At 43.4% G+C, this 17,237-nt stretch overlaps 1 protein-coding gene across 4 annotated transcripts in view; it reads left to right on the plus strand.

The window, feature by feature from the left end:
* The window catches only part of LOC141273619 (uncharacterized), a 251,595-nt gene that overhangs the window by 51,022 nt on the left and 183,336 nt on the right, over positions 1–17,237 (plus strand). For all 4 annotated transcript variants that reach the window (XM_073685705.1, XM_073685704.1, XM_073685703.1 and 1 more), the window contains 2 exons: positions 3,148–3,749; positions 6,213–6,351. In XM_073685705.1, the coding sequence (XP_073541806.1) occupies positions 3,148–3,749; positions 6,213–6,351 (741 nt within the window). The remainder of the gene's footprint in view (positions 1–3,147; positions 3,750–6,212; positions 6,352–17,237) is intronic.

Genomic DNA, 17,237 nt, shown 5'->3' on the forward strand with positions numbered 1-17,237 from the left:
TCTAGGTAGGCTGGCAGGTGGTCACGGCAAGTGATGGCAGGAGCCTCCAGGTAGGCACGGCAGGTAACAAGCGGGTAACAGGCAGGTAACAGGCAGGTGCTCCCAGGTGAACGGGCCGGCAGGCACGGCAGGTAACAGGCAGATAACAGGCAGGTAACAGGCAAGTGCTCCCAGGTGAGCGGGCTGGCAGGCACGGCAGGTAACAGGCAGGTAACAGGCTGGCAGGCAGGACTGGTAGTCAGGCTAGCAGCGGGACCTGAGGGCTGAAGCAGAGGTAAGAAACACTGTGCAACAACTTTTGCTCGGGCACCTCCATTTTGGAGGAGGTGCCTTATATATGGAAGGGCCCTCGGCTATTGGCCGGGGACTCCTTAGGATGGCGCGCGTGGCCCCTTTAAGAGGGAGCGCGCGCGCACCCTAAGCACAGTGCCTGGGGAGCTGTGCGCACCGGCAGCAGGAAGAGGAGCGCTGGAGAACGCAGAGCGGGGAGCGAGGAGGTGAGTGGGACGGTGTCTCTGCCTGGCAGGGGGCAGAGACGCCGATGCTACATATCTACAGATCTGTAACATATGTTGGATATGTGAATGTGTAGAGGTGAAATAGGTTTGCTCATACATAAAGTGTGAAAAAGTGCTTGCCCCCTTCATGATTTCTGATTCTTTTGCATGTTTGTCACACTTAAATGTTCCAGATCAAAAAACAAATTTAAATATTAGACAGAGATAACACAAGTAAACACAAAATGCAGTTTTTAAATGAAGGTCTTTATTACTAAGGGAAAAATAAATCCAAACCTACAGGGTCTTGTGTGAAAAAATGATTGCCCCCTAAACCTAATAACTGGTTGGGCCACCCTTAGCAGCGACAACTGCAATCAAGTGTTTGCGATAACTGGCAATGAGTCTTTTACAACACTCTGGAGGAATTTTAGCCACCCATCTTTGCAAGGGTTTCCGAGCATGAACCGCCTTTTTAAGGTCATGCCACAGCATCTCAATCCAATTAAGGTCAGGACTTTGACTAGGTCACTACAATGTCGAAATTTTGTTTTTATTAAGCCATTCAGAGGTGGAGTTGCTGGTGGGTTTGAAACATTGTCCTACTGCATAACCCAAGTGCGATTCAGCTTGAGGTCACGAACAGATGGCTGGACATTCACCTTCAGGATTTTTTGGTAGACAGCAGAATTCATGATTCCATTTACCACAGCAAGTCGTTCAGGTCCTGAAGCAGCAAAACAGCCCAGACAATCACACTACCACCACCTTATTTTACTGTTGGTTTGATGTCCCTTTTATGTTACTTCTACACCGGATGTAATGCGACATACACCTTCCAAAATGTTCAACTTTTGTCTTGTCAGTCCAGAGTATTCTCCCAAAAGTCTTGGCGATCGTCGAGATATTTTCTGGCAAAACTGAGACGAGCCTTTCTATTCTTTTTGCTCAGCAGTGGTTTTCATCTTGGAACTCTGCCATGCATGCAATTTTTGCTCAGTATCTTTCTTATTGCGGAGTCATGAACACTGACCTTAACTATTTTTAACTTCCTCCTGGGAAGGTTCACCACTGTCCTCATGTTTTTGCCATTTGTGGATAATGGCTCTCACTGTGGTTTGCTCGAGTCCCAAAGCTATACTTATAGATCTCAATTACTTTGTTTCTCATTTGCTCCTAAATTTCTGTGGATCGCAGCATGATGTCTAGCTTTTGAGGATCTTTTGGTCTCTTTCACTTTGTCAGGCAGGTCCTATTTAAGTGATTTCTTGATTGAGAACAGGTGTGGCAGTAATCAGGCCTGTGTGTGGCTAGGGAAATTGAACTCAGCTTCCCAAAGATGTGATAAACCACAGTTAATTTATATTTTAATGGGGGGGGGAGCAATCACTTTTTCACACTTTGTAGGTTTGGACTTCTTTTTCTCTTAATAATAAAGACCTTCATTTAAAAATTGCATTTTGTGTTCACTTGTGTGATCTTCGTCTAATATTTAAATTTGTTTTGTGATCTGAAACATGCAAAAGAATAAGAAATCAGGAAGGCAAATCAGGAGGGCAAACACTTTTTCACACCACTGTATATGGTGGGGTTGCCTATTGATTGGGTCCTTGTGGACACAGAATGCTAGTCTAATTAAGCAAATAAAAACACATCTGTCACATGCACACTATTTGCATTCACCTGGCAGCTTCAAAAAGGCAACCATGTGTAGGCTTGGCACAAGCTATTCCTTTTCCCAGAGCCCATGGCCTTTACTCTTTAACTCCTATACAGGGATCTGGACTTGCACAGAGGTCCCTGAGTAAGGGCCACAGGGTCATCTGCTGTTCGGTGGCACAAGCTGGTAAGAAGGATAGTCGGGTAGCCAGGTTAGATCCAGGAGGTCATGTCAGGAGCAGAATTGTAAGATAAGAGTATGGTAAAAATTCACGCGGAGGTCAGAAAACAACAGATGCAGGGACTAGAGCACAAGTTAGGCAGCAAAACTAATTGACTGTCAGTGAAAGTCAGAGACCAGGGGTTTAAGTAGCTGGCAGTCTCGCCCAAGGCTCACAGAAAGGAGTAATAAAAAAGCAGACGGTTAACCCCATAGCTGCTTGATCCAGCGGTACCACAAGTCACAAGAATAAAACAGGGCCAATGCTATCACGCATCTCCAGAAACAAAGGCGTGGTGCTGCCTGGCAACTGAAGCGGGAACGATAGGGACAGGAACTGCATAGATGTTACAATAGCCCCACCTGAAATCTCAGCTGCGAGACAGGCATATTTATCAAGCTAGATTTGGCATAATTTGTGCCAAAAACCTGTCTTTTATGATTTGCACCATATTTTTGATGTTTTAGACACTCTTTACAACTTGTCTGACTAGGATTGCTGAATAAGGGTATGGTTTATATTTTTAACAGGGTATGGCTTAACTTGATGTTAGCTCATCAATGTGATATATCTGCTGTATCAATAAACCTTCTCAGACTTGCATTAATTTTGGACTCAGCAGTGAATTTTATCTGTATCATATCTGTGACACATGCGGAGTTGCAGGGGTCACAGATATGATACCGATAAAATTCAGTCCATAATTAATAGCTACACTACTAATATAGAGGCTTTAAAAATTCCTAAAATTATATTCTTTTTATTTTCAGGAAACAGATTATCTTTACGGACTGTAGAAGAAACAACATCTCCCAAAATTCTCCTAAATCAGTGTTGCGACTTGAATGAGAACATAAGCTGTTACGCGGCAAAAAAACTGACAAAAATACATCTGGAAAGCTTCATACAATTATCTAGGACCACCAATTTAGACAGGTTCGAAGGTGTAATTAGAAACCAACTGGAAACACGAAATGCAAGCAACTGTGAAATGGGATTTTATGTTAAAAAACTATATTTTCGGATTTCAGCTGCAATATTTATTCTAATATATAAGTACAATAAGTTAAATCTGAAGACATACATGAAGACTGTGTCATTAAAAAAATGGAAAACAAATGGACATTCAACTTTTCAACATTGTGAAGACATCTACCATGAACTTGTGGATTCCCTGCATGCAAACATCAAGACATGGCCAAATCAATTACAGAGTAACCGTCTGCATGTCAAGAAAATGGAAAAATGCCTTTTACTTGTAGGCAATAAGTCCTTCATGAATAAAGAGGATGCAACCACCGACATGAAGAAATACCTTACTAACCTCCCTTCAGATGTAAGGCACATCTGTATGTTGGCCTTAACTGAAAAGGTAATACACTGTGTATATAGCTGTATTCATGCATTGTATAAGGTAATGAATAAGCACAAGTTATAGAGGCTATAACAGAATACTATAATATTGATGATCATTTTATATGTTTTAGTTAAATTACAGCAGGGACACAAGAAACAATTTTCCTGGTGCCTCCATTATCTAGAACATTTCATCATATAATACCCACTTCATAAGTTTTACTCTAAAGGTGATCTCAAATGTAGATCAAAATGCTACTTATGGTACATTTTGGGTGCCATATTGATACTACTATTCCTATATAGCTATACTGTATTTGTGCTCTGTTATTATGTAGGCATCATATTGGCATTGTGTCTGTGGTACCTTTATTGGACACTGAACTGTGATATTTTTATTTAGGAAAATTAAATTTGGTTTATATTATATCAGTTCTGCTATTTACCAGTTGGCCTCCGCCAACATTTATCTGGCTCTTTTCATAATTTAATAAAGTTGGCCACTTTATTTTGTCACATACTAACCAGCACTCAGTGCAGATATATTTGCTGGTGGAAGAGCATGTAATCAGCTTTCCCAGGTGAGGTCAACCCCTTTGAATCTGCATAACATATTGGTTTATTTTATACCATGTTCCAAATTATTATGCAGGTTGGATTTAAGTGTCATAAAGATGTCATTTTTTTGTTTTCAAATAAAATCATGAACAGTATTGTATCTCAGGGCTCTTTGGATCACTGAAATTAATCTCAAACACCTGCGATAATTAGTTTACCAAATGAGCCCAATTAAAGGAAAACTATTTAATAAGAATGTTTTACATTATTAAGTAGGTCACAGGTTTTCAGCAACATGGGAAAGAAAATGGATCTCTGTGCTGCCAAAAAATATTGCATAGTGCAATGCCTTGGACAAGGTGTGAAAACAATAAATATTTCATGAAAACTTAAGCGTGATCATCATACTGGGAAGAGATTTGTGGCTGATACAGAAAACAGATGGGTTTGTGCAGATAAAGGCATAATGAGTAAGATTTCTGCCAGACAAATTCCATCAGATTAAGAGAGCAGCTGCTAAAATACCATTATAAAGCAGCAAACAGGGATTTGAAGTGAAGCTGTTGGTGCCTCTGGAGTCTTGCACACCTCAATGTGTATGATCCTCCTCCAGAGGCTTGCAGTTGTGCATAAACCTACTATTTGGCCACCTCTAAACAGTGCTCAGAAGCATAAACGGTTGCAGTGGGCCGAGACATACATGAAGACTGATTTAAAACCACTCTTGTTTACTGATGTGTGCTGTGCGAGCCTGTATGGTCCAGGAGGATGGAGTGGTGCACGGTTGGTGGATGGCCACCATGTCCCAACAAGACTATGACATCAGCAGGAGGTGGTGGCGTCATGTTTTGAGCCGAAATCATGGGTAGAGAGCTAGTAGTCCCCTTTAAGGTCCCTCAAGGTGTTAAAATGACCTCGACAAAGCATATAGAGTTTCTGAGTGACCACTTTCTTCTATGGTACAATGCACCATCTCATTCTGCAAAGAATACATCTGAGTCATTGGCTGCTATGGAGATAAAAGAGGAACTCATGGTGCATGGTGTGGCCACTATCCTCCCTTGACATCAACTCTATTGAGAACCTTTGGAGTATCCTCAAGCAAAAGATTTATTAGGGATATAGGCAATGCACATCAAAACATCAGCTCTGGGAGGCTATTCTGACATCCTGCAAAGAAATTCAAGCAGAAACTATCCAAAAACTAAATTCAAGTTCAATGGATGCAAGAATTGTGAAGGTGATATCAAAGAAGGGGTCCTATGTTAACATGTAACTTGGCCTGTTAAGATGTTTTTGATTGAAGAAGTTTTCGATTTCAGTAATCTCTTAATGCAGCAAATTCAACAAATTACCATTTTCAGTTCTTTACAACCTATAACAGGTTTGGAAACTCTGTTGAAAAAAATACTGTTATCATTGGGAGGTTTGTCCAGTAAAATGTGATTTATACTCTAACGGTTAATGATTTGAACATTATGCTGACTCATTTGCATCGACCATTTAGGAAAATCTGAGAAAATTAGCATTTGCATAATATCTTGGAAGGCAGCGTACCAATCCAGCATTTTTTTTTAGCCCTTTGTTAGGGATCATTTATGGAATACTCACCACTATTGCGCCTATATGATGGCTGCCTTGATACGATAATAAGGAGTCACATACTAAATAGGGTATGTATGCTACGCCATCACAGTAGCTCACCAGAGCTGTCAAACTCACCTTAAGCGTCAGTTCAGAAACTGCATATTTGTTGTAGATCTTTATATAACTTAACATTAGCACTTTCTTACAGCAAAATTAACAGTTACACTAACCCGCTGCACCCCCACCAATATCAATAATAGGGCTAGTGTAATGAAACATTATTGTACTAAATCTTTATAGTGTTTATAATATTGTTTTTAATATCTTTATTTAGATCTTTGAAACTAAGTGTATGGAGTCAGTCTTGTTCCTTTTCTCCGAAATCTATTCTTCCATCGTGAAAAAGAATAAGGCAGTTTTTCTTCATATGGTTGAAGAAGCAGTTGAATTTGTCCAGGAAAACGTTACACAAGGTAAACACTGTTTTGACTCTTTTAGATCAACAAATGTTCTTTTCACACTGCATCTTTTATTTCCATCTATTACAAGTTTAGGAAAACTCCTGACAGATCCAGAGACCCCATTCACCGGACAGAAAGACATTCAGATCAGCATATTTTAGAATTCACATCTTTTTAGCTGCATTCCATACAAAGGCATCCAGTAAACAAATGTATATTGTGGGGTATATGCTTTTTTTTTAATAATGGATTCTTGTGGATAACTATCAAAATGGCATTTTTTACAGCATAGCGTTACATGTATAAGTCGGAAGTATGTGTGTTTAAATAGAACTAAAAAAATGCAGTTTTTTAACATAAGTGGCAAATACAAACTTTTTGGCTTAGGCCTCTAAATACAACATTTAAGCTTTAGAAAATTAGACAATATATTAAGAAAGGAGCAGATGTAGCTAAGCACTAAAAACTATGCATCTAGAATTAAAAAAAAAGAAACTTTGCAAATATAATTTATTAAAAATATCCTACCATTATGAGTTTACAGATTCTATACAAAATTATAGTAAAAATAAGATTCAACTCCACGGAAAATTACAATTACTAGAAATATTTGAAAATTTCTGCTGTTTACAATAATGCAATCAAACAATAACAATTTAAGTAGCTTAAAACTACTAATATAACATTGATTCTCCAAGTTCAACACAAAATGCCACTTTTAATGATTACTGCAGTCTCAGAATTATTCAACACCTTCTTGATAAGCATCCTTAACACTTAGTAGTGAACGCTTTGGTATTATGATCTTCTGCAAATGTGATGTATAGCGAGACACCAGCTTCTTAGAAATCTTAGTCCATTCCTAATGGTCAATGTCCTCCAGTTCACTAATTTTCTTAGGTTGTAAAGAGAGTGATCCTAAAACTTAAGAGAAGAGCTCATTAACTAGCCCAAACAAAAAGTTTATAAGAAAAGTATAAAATGATAACAAAGACATTGAGTGTTCCTGGAGATAAAGTTGGAAGCAGAGTTCGCAAGTTCAAAGTGGAATACACCACTTTTCAGATGCACCTGATTTATTTATTATTTAGGCCTCTGACTCTAACATGCCCCCTGATCAAGACCAGTGTAAGCACTGAGCATGAATCTGGGTCATAAGGTAAGCCACTTTTGCACTATTGGTGAGAAATAAATTGACAATAACATTAAAGTAAATAGTGTACAATTTTAGGAAGGCTCTACAGGATTTAGTAAAGTGGTGCACCGTTTATGTTATGATCTGCAACATGTACTAAGGAAAGATAGGGGAAAGCTGTCCCTACAGTTAGACTAAGCTGAATCCCTATGATGTAGCGCGCTGCCTGTTCCTAGCAAACAGACCCGCCTTAGTCCTCGGCTAGTCTGAATGAAGACCTATAGCATTAAGGGAGGGGTCCCTAAAAGAACTAAGGACTGGGACAAAAATGGGACACCTCCTAAACAGAGAAGTTGTTGCAGAACACAAAAAGACAAACTGACAAAAGGTACTAGAGGTCCCAGAAGGACCAAGCGAACTGACAGAGAAAGGCACCGAAGCACCTGGCTAGAGAGACAGTCAAACACTGAAGTCCAGAACAGCCAGAAGGGCGGAGCTGGAATATAAAGGCAGATGGTCACGTGACCGCAAAACACAAGATGGGAAAAACAAACAGGAGGGTTCTAACAGTTTATTTCTACATTTGTGTTGCCATTCTTCTTCGGAAAGTTATGTCTCTCTACCTGCATGGGTTCTTCAGATATGGAAAAGACAAGAGACAGTAAAGATCTGTGGAAGGTTGGTGCCAGGGGAGGGAACCAAAAGATACAGTCTGTTTCACAAATCCTGTTGTCAATCAATTGGCAAGAGAAACACAGATTGCGACCAGTTAACTTATCATTGATGCATCCAACAAGCCTGTTGTTGTTCTTTGAGCTACATGTGACCAATATGTTTCGGAGTTCTCTAATCTCACTGGCAGTAGAGCAGAAATGTCTGCCTTTACTCATAGTGAAAAAAGCAGCATACTTTCTCGTGCAGTTGATACAGCATTTCTTCTTTCTAAAGTTAGAGAAAATCTGATTGTAGACTAAGCAAAGAAACTAGTCAATTTGAAGGAAAAGGATATGATTTTATCTATGCATGACTCTACTCTGACCATGCATCTAAGAGCACAAAGAATACCACATGGTGTAAGATGTACTGTATGTTATCACCAATTTTATTGAAAGATGACACTGTGTACCTCCGATGGTGATACGCAACGAATAATAGCAATTCTATTACTCTAATGTACCTGAGAATTCAGCGATTACAGGTCGCTGTTGAGAATGTCCAGTCTCAAATTGTTATAGTGCATTTGTTGTGAGTCTCAAACCATAGAGGAACATGACAGAGCTCTTGATGAAATCAACGTGAACATGGGAAAACTTTATATTGTAAGGGAAATTGATGAGATATGAAAAGATAAGCAAGACTATCTACAGGTCAGAGTGTACAAATGAACGTAAAGTGAAAAAAGAAAAGCAATGATGGCCAAATCAGAGAAGTACTGCTGAAAACACTGCTGATGATATGGAGTGTGACAATAAAATAACCCTGCATTCTAAAAATTTTTAGACAAGGAGGCAAACTAGATAGAAACCACCCATGTGAAGACTCTCCTCAACATCAGGGAAAGAAGAAAGTAATTTGAATAAGAAGCAAAAGAATAAAATAAAATCTGGTTATGTATATAGTATGTTTTAAAAGAGTATTAAAGGGAATCTGTCACCCCCTGGGCGATATCAGACCTCTACTGTGGCCATACAGGGTATAGAAAAGTAAATCTATACATACCTGTATGGCCCATAGTAGAGGTTTGATTGCAGAGAAAAGCACTTTAATCAATTATTTTTTCCACAGGCTTGGCGTCCGGGGGACGCCAATCAATCCCCGCCTATCTGCTTACTATTCCCCTAAATCCCCGCCTCTCTGCTTAATTATCATATCCCCCCTCCCCTGCACATCACGGAGCATAGGAGCATAATGTATTGAATAACGATTTAGACTTCGCGAGACTTCGACATCCTTTGAAACTACCAATTTTTACTTCATAGCAGAGGTTAATCAATTCTTCTTTATTCCTATCCTTTGTTCCTGGTGCCTAATGAATTGAAGTCTGAGTTTGATCACGAGGTTTCATTAACCACTTCTTGACATGTATCATAATAGTACATCACGGGTGCCAATGTTTTTAGCAGGCTTAGAGGCTGATCCCGCACAACATTACTGACCCTGCACAATACCTGGAAGTTGATGGCTGCATTACAATTGCATAATTGCTAATGCACATGTGCACCAACTACCATTGGCCCCCAAAGATACAATTTCGGGGTGCTGATGGGTTGCCATGGCATCCAATGACGTTCTGAAGTTCCTTGTGGCTGCCATTTTAGCCCTCTGAAGCCAAGTGAAGGTCTAGTGAGAGGAGCGCAGAGCTCCTGCCTGAGCAAGTGTGGCGCCCCTGCAGGTTCAGTTGCCACAGAGGTACTGCATCTCACCCACCTGCATCCAACACTACACCATCCCAGACCAAATGGCGGGGCAAGATGCACTGGCTTATGCTGAGCCCTGTCCCTGGTTGGAAGTGTGGGGAACCGAGAGAGGGGGAACCAAGTAGTGGGTGTGGGTGGAGGAAGAAGTACAGGAGAGCACTTCAGTAGGAGTATAAAAAGGGGAACCACCTGGGAGAGAGAGTCCAGTCAGAGTTCAGTCTGAGGAGAAGGAGTGGGAGCAGAAGCTCTGTAGGAGCTCTGCTCAGAGGAGAGGAGCGGGCCTAGACTGAGAGTCCCAGGAGGACAAGCTGGAAGTGGATGGGAGCAGAGGGAAGGCTCCAGGAGTGAGGGGATCCCAGGGGCACGGCGAGTGCGTAAGCCACCCGTGCACCCGAATCTACAGGAAAGTGGAGGGATGAGGCCGCAAAGGGGACCGGCCCCTAACTAATGGAGAACTACAAAGCTCAGCTAGAAATCGGAAGCTACTGTACTTTCAGGGTGCAGCTACTCACCACTGCAACTAAATCGCTAAAAAAGTAGCCGCATAGGATTCAGGGGACTGCACGTTGCCCGCCAAAATCCGAGGCTACTGGCTTGGGACACTGGTTGCGAGGCGCAGGGCAGGAGGGTGAGAGCCAGCGCAGGAAGACAACCGAGGAAGGCACACAGAATGGGGTCCCGTTATGTACTCCTGAAACACCTGGGATATTGCTGAACCCCTGCCTTGGTAAACACAGGACGGCGTGGGAGGTTACCCTGGTACTGGGAACCTGGAGTCCAACAACTGGGAGTAAATCTGAAGACTGCACCCCACTGTGTCCTGGAATTATTACCTGCGCCATCACCTGCACTACACTGCACAGCAACATCTACCTCATCTATAAATAACATCACTGCACCCCACTGTGTCCTAGAATTATTATTTGCGCCATCACCTCCATTACACTGCACAGCAACATCTATAACATCACCATCTACACTGCCCTGGAGCTAAGCTCTGCCTGTGGAGAGCTGAACCAACTCTGCTGCGTCACCATCAGCTCCAGAGGATCTGCACCGCAGCGGCGGCTCCATATAGCTGCATACCACAGGTGGCGTCATGAACATTAACTTTAAAAACTTTATCCCTTTTACTCATTCCCCTTTTATTGACCGCCCTGGGTCACGGACCGGGTCACCGCCACTGTGACATTCCCCAGCATCGACCGGCCCAGCTACCGAGTACCCCAGGGGGCGCGTCACAAGCACACATAGCGGCATATGGATTCAATAGAAACCATATAGCATTAGCATCAAAATATGAAAAAAACAAAATTTTAGTCATTCTTTACAGTTATATCAAACTTTTATAGTTTGTTTTATTTAATCATACTGACTTAGAAAAGCATATTGCTAGAGTGCTAGTTCATTTTACCACACAATGAATGAAGTAAAAACAAAGCCCAAAAAATAATGGTGGAATTATATTTTTTATTGCATTTCACCACACTTGTATTTTTTCCAGTTTTTCAGCAACATTGCATGGTAAAATGAATGATGTTAATCAAATCTACAGTTTATCACACAAAAAAAGTCAAGGATCTATTTGACTGATGTTGAAAGAGGGGGAGGAAAAAAATGGAAAAGCAAAAATGAAAAATTATAGGATTAAAGGTATTTTCTCGTAGGAGATGAGAACATCATGGAAATAAGAAATGAACAGGAGAAACAATACTCTTTGTGCTGAGGATTTTCCTGCACTGAGGACCATAGAAAATAATTCCTCCCTTATCATAAAGAAAGCTGATAAGGGAGGAGTCATTGTCGTAATGTGGTTAAAGAAACGCACTTATAAATGACAATCCAAGAATACCATTGCTGTATTTATTACCTAAGGTGCACAAGATCCCACTCAGATGTCCTTCTGTAAAAGTGTGGACTCAATGTTGAAATCACTGGTCATTTATCTTGATTAATTTCTTTGAAAAAATTGAAAATAAATTCCAACAATGTCTCAGAGACACTAACCTTGGATGGAAAAATGTCAGGCTCTTGTGCTCCTTGGATCTGCAAAGTCCTTTTAATAATCCTGTTTATTAATATACCTTAGGAGGAAGGAAATAGTGTTATCTGTGATGTTAACTCATTGAGCATCGACATGATAATGTTTTTGAGCACGCTATTAGACATAGTTATGATGAAGAATTATTTCAGATTTAATGAGGAATTTTATTTGAAACTGTCTGGGGCTTCGATAGTCTTCCCCAGCTCCATGTTTTGCTACTATGCTTATAAATATAATTGAGACTAGTTTTGTATTTTCTGCTTCATATGAAACGTAAAAAAATGGCTAATGTGTGGATGGGGATTTTTCTTGCATGGCCAGATACTGAAACAAAATTAATAGCATTAGTTGCTTATTTAAATTCATGCCTTGAATATATTAAATTTACCCATAAATAGTACAGTAATTCTTCAGTGTTTTGAATGTGAAAGTTTTAAAACAATTATTTTTGAAACTATGGTATATACAAAAGGGCGAACTGGAATAATCTCTTATTTTCTAAAAATGATTTATTTAGAAGGTTATCATTATCTAGTCAATATGTGTAAGTAGAGAGGATATCTAGCACTGTGGAATATAAAGAGCAATACAAAGTTGATAAGAAATTGGTTCAACGAGGATATCCAAAGAAAGACCCTTATAGAAAAAAGACGGAACAATGGAGAAATCATGGAAAGGCAGCAGAACATTGAAAGATGGAACAATAGACTTTTTTTAGCGTGAATGACAGAAATTGTAGGAAAATCAAACAAATGTTGAATAAATATTGGACCATTCAAATAGAATCCAAAATATGGGATCATATTTAGAAAACAGCCGCTATTGATAGCAGGTATTAAATATTGGTTTTCAGAGTCAATATAGAGAAAAAAAACTAGTTGGGAAAAAACTTAGATTTACTACACATAAAAAAGGCACCATCACTGTCATGCTGTAAGATGAGAGTTTATATGTAATCAGTGCTTTTACTTAAAGCAATCTGCATCTGACGCGCCCCCTGGGCCACGTGGGGAACCCGGAACCGGGCCTTTTTGTAGATGCTGGGGGTTGTAGTCATCGTGGCGGTGACCCGGTCCCGTGGCTCAGGGTGGTCAAACCAAATGGCAGTCTATATGCTGAATGTCCGACTACGCCACCCGTGGATTGCGGTCAGAGTGAACCGCCGCTGCAGGGCAGACCGCTGAGGCTGGTGTTGTGGGTGCAGCAGAGGGTAGTACAACTCCCCACGGGAGGAGTATGGCCTCAGGGCAGCAAGTGCGGATGTTGGTGGTGATGGTGCGCGGGAGCAGCAGTAACCACACGGAGTCTGTCATGCAATTCAGGGTCTTTACTGTTGGTGGTATTAAGGGACTCGTCCGGAATACAGGTTAACAATGGAGGCCTGGTCAGTCTGAGAGCAACTGTGAAATCCTGCTGGTCAGGGGGAGTTTGTAGGCCTACCGTGCTGACTTCACTCTTTCTTGGCTATCCCGCTGTAGTGTAGTGGTAGCCCACGTCTCTGAGTGTACCGTGTTGTTCTCACACATATGACTGGCGACTCGGGCCTTCCGTACTTCTCACCCCTCCGGGGCAGTAGTGGTCCCTCTCGTGTGGCTTAGCCTCCAGGCTTCCTTGGGCCAGAGAACTTGAAGTCCCCTGCGTGGTGGTTTTCTGCTGCTGGGCTTATAATCCTCACAGCCTCGGACTCCAGTGTCCGGCTTTCTAAGTCTCTAGCCAGGATGAGCTCTTCTAGCTCCCCACCTGGCCTCGTGTTCCTCCTCTGCCTACAGGGACTCCTCAGCCTGCTGCTGACCTGTCCCTATCTGCAACTTATCTGGAACTTGTCTCTGGCTTGTCTCTCTAACCCTGCCCCAGATCCAGTTTATAAAGGGCAGGTTTCTCTCCTCCCTGGACTGAGGCAGGAGGTGCTGCATGCTAATTGTCCCCAACCAGGGAACCTCCCACCTGCTCTCAGACATGACATTGCTGCCACTGTGGCGACCAGACCTGGGGTGCCACATTCCCCCCTAGTGAAATTTAGTACTCCGGGACTAAACACATTTTGCAAAAAACACAACAGGTAATAACAATACAGTAACATATATACAAGAAGTTTAGTCTTTTTAGGTCACGGCGCTCCCGTAACCAGGTGTCCTTGTCACCCATGATGCACTTTTGAGGGACCCATCCCAAACCCTCCACGTAGACCCTGGGGTGGCTATAGGGCGTTGATGATCCGGAGTTGGACCACGTCTTCAGCCACCTCCACGGGTTTTGTGTTCTGTGGTCGTGTTCAAAAGAGGGCACCTTACCAGGTGCAACTATGTACAAGATAAAGTTCCGGTTATTCATTGTCCATAACCTGTTAGTCCATTGAACTCTGTCGGGTAACTAGAAAAACATAATTAGTATGCAAGCAACAAACATTTTAATATTTGCAATTTACAGGTATTTATATCACATTTTTAAATTCTCCAGCGAGCTGGTATTTGACCCCTAGTGCTCTTTGTGGACCTACGTAACCCAATGTCTGGTGGTACTCTACTCGGGTCCCCTGTTTCCACCCCCTGTGGACTGGGTGTGCTCGTGTCTGCACTAGAGGTGTTTGCAGATGTTACGGGTAGGTTGGGCAGCTTTCTGCGTACTCTTTGGCTCACCATGGGCATGGCAGGTTCACTACTAGCAGAGGGTTGATTCTCCTGAGCTGCTGGTAGATACGCTTCTGCCTCCGGGGCCACTTGTTCTTCCAACACTACTTGCTCTTCTGCAGGCCCTTGAGGGGCTGGCTGGAGAAAGGTAAGGACGGGTACCACTATAGCGTTGTTGATTTGTGTCCAGGACCGGGGAAATTCTCAGAGCACTGTACTGACCATTTCTTCCCTTTCCCCTGCGGGTTGAGGGCTATCTTGGTCTTCATCAGCGCTTTGCAGCTGCTCGGGACACTTCTTCAGGTGGTCTCTGGAGACAGTGGCTGTGGTCTCTCCTCCATCCTTACTGATAACACATACCTTTGGGTTTTCATGGCTTGATGGCAGTACAGTGTACGGGTCTTTCTCCCACTGGTCATCCAACCTGTGGAGCCGTCTCTTTCTCTTCAAGACCTGTTCTCCAGGTGCCAGGGGAGAAGCAGGAGCATACTGGTTGTAATTCCTCTCTTGCCTCTCTCTTGCCTGAGACAGACTTCGCTCCACACTCTCCTGCACTTTCCGGTACTGCTGCTGTCGTTCTGTGTCCCAGTCTGCTTCTGGTGAGGTGTCCTTGGGTGTCAGGACTCCCATCTCCAGGTCAATTGGCAGCTTACCGGGTCTTGCTCTCATTAGGTAAGCTGGGGTGCAGTTGGTAGAACCTACTGGGATATGGTTATACAAGTCCACCAGATCCGCCAGTTTCTCAGGCCACAGGCTGCGTTCCTCCAGGGGCAACGTCTTGAGCAGGTCTAGTACTACCTGGTTCATTTTCTCACACATCCCGTTGTTTTGGGGGTGGTAAGGCGTTGTCCTTATCTTCTTGCAGCCATACAGGTTGCAGAATTCCTGGAAGACTTCATCCTCAAACGCTGGACCGGGGTCAGTCAACACTTGCTCCGGATACCCGTGTGGGCGGCAGAAATGCTGCTGAAAGGCTCTGGCAGCTGTCTGAGCTGTTAAGTCTTTGACAGGGACCACCACTAGGAACTGAGAGTAGTGATCTACGATTGTAAGGGCGTAGACGTATCCCGAACTGCTTGGAGCCAGCTTTACGTGGTCCAGGGCCACCAGCTCAAGGGGCTGCTTCGTGATGATAGGCTGGCTGGCGCGGTCCTTCCTCCTTAGATTGCACGGGCCACAGCCTCTGCACCATCTCTCTATAGCCCCTCTCATGCCTACCCAGAAGAACCGCTCACGCAACAGGTACTCCAGCTTCTTCCATCCAAAGTGCCCTGCTCCGTCATGGTATGCTTCTAGGACCATAGCCGCATCCTGCCTTGGGACCACTACCTGCCAGGTCAGCTCGTGTGTTCGAGAGTTGATGGTCCTGCGGCACAGCCTCCCCTCGTAGAGAAACAGCTTGCTCCTCTCCTTCCACAGCTGTTTGGCCTCTTCTGGAGCATCCAGATCAAGGTGGACATCAGCCTGGGTCAGCATCTCCTTTACCAGGCGGACTGCGGGGTCACTATCTTGTGTCTCTGCCCAGCCGTGGTGGGGTAAGGGATTGAACGTAGCGGTGGCAGAGCACCTCTCCTTTATGCAGTGGGAACACTGAGTGACCCCATGACGGTGGAATGCAGGGAGTTCAATTTCTTCCAGTTCTTCTGGATCCTCTCCCCCGTCCTGCAAGTGAGGCATTCTGGACAATGCATCTGCGTTGGCATTTGCGCGCCCTGTCCGGTATTTGATAGTAAATTCATAATTGGACAGCCGGGCCATCCATCTCTGCTCTAGGGCACCAAGTCTTTCAGTGTCCAGGTGTGTCAATGGGTTGTTGTCCGTGTACACAGTGAACTTAGAAGAGGCCAGATAATGCTTGAAGCATTCGGTGACTGCCCACACCACTGCCAGGAACTCTAGCTTGAAGGAGTTATAATTCTCAGTGTTTCTCTCTGTGGGTATCAGCTTTTTGCTAGCATAAGCAACTACCCGTTCTCTGCCCTGCTGGATCTGGGACAGTACGGCTCCTAGCCCCACGTTACTGGTGTCGGTGTGGAGGATAAAAGGCTGGCCGTAATCAGGGTAGGCCAGGATCTCATCCCCCATGAGGGCCATCTTCAGCTGGCGGAAAGACTCCTCCTCCAGCTTGTCCCACTTAAAGGGCGGCTTCTGACTTTTAGTCTTTGACTGACCTAACAGGAGGTCCTGCATAGGGGCTGCCATTTTGGTGAACCCGGAGATGAATCTTCAGTAGTAGCCTACCAACCCGAGGAACTGCCGCACTTCCTTTATGCTGGAGGGTCTTGGCGAGTCCTTAATCACCGTGATCTTGTCAGGGTCTGGGGCTACTTCATCAGCACTCACCACGTGTCCCAGGTACTGTACTTTTGGCTTCAGTAGATGACACTTGGAGGGTTTCACCTTTAGGCCGAAGCCTGCCAGGGCATCGAACACCTCTTCCAGGTGCTTTAGATGGTCCCCATAGGTCTTGGAATACGGAGGGTTTCACCTTTAGGCCGAAGCCTGCCAGGGCATCGAACACCTCTTCCAGGTGCTTTAGATGGTCCCCATAGGTCTTGGAATACACGATGACATCGTCCAGGTAGTGTAGGACCGTCTCAAAATTTTTGTGCCCCAGACAGCACTCCATCAGCCTCTGGAAGGTCCCTGGTGCGTTGCAGAGTCCGAACGGCATA

Source organism: Phyllobates terribilis, unplaced genomic scaffold (assembly GCF_046119375.1).
Source record: "Phyllobates terribilis strain yellow unplaced genomic scaffold, ASM4611937v1 Scaffold_5__5_contigs__length_657084704, whole genome shotgun sequence".
Taxonomy (NCBI): domain Eukaryota; kingdom Metazoa; phylum Chordata; class Amphibia; order Anura; family Dendrobatidae; genus Phyllobates; species Phyllobates terribilis.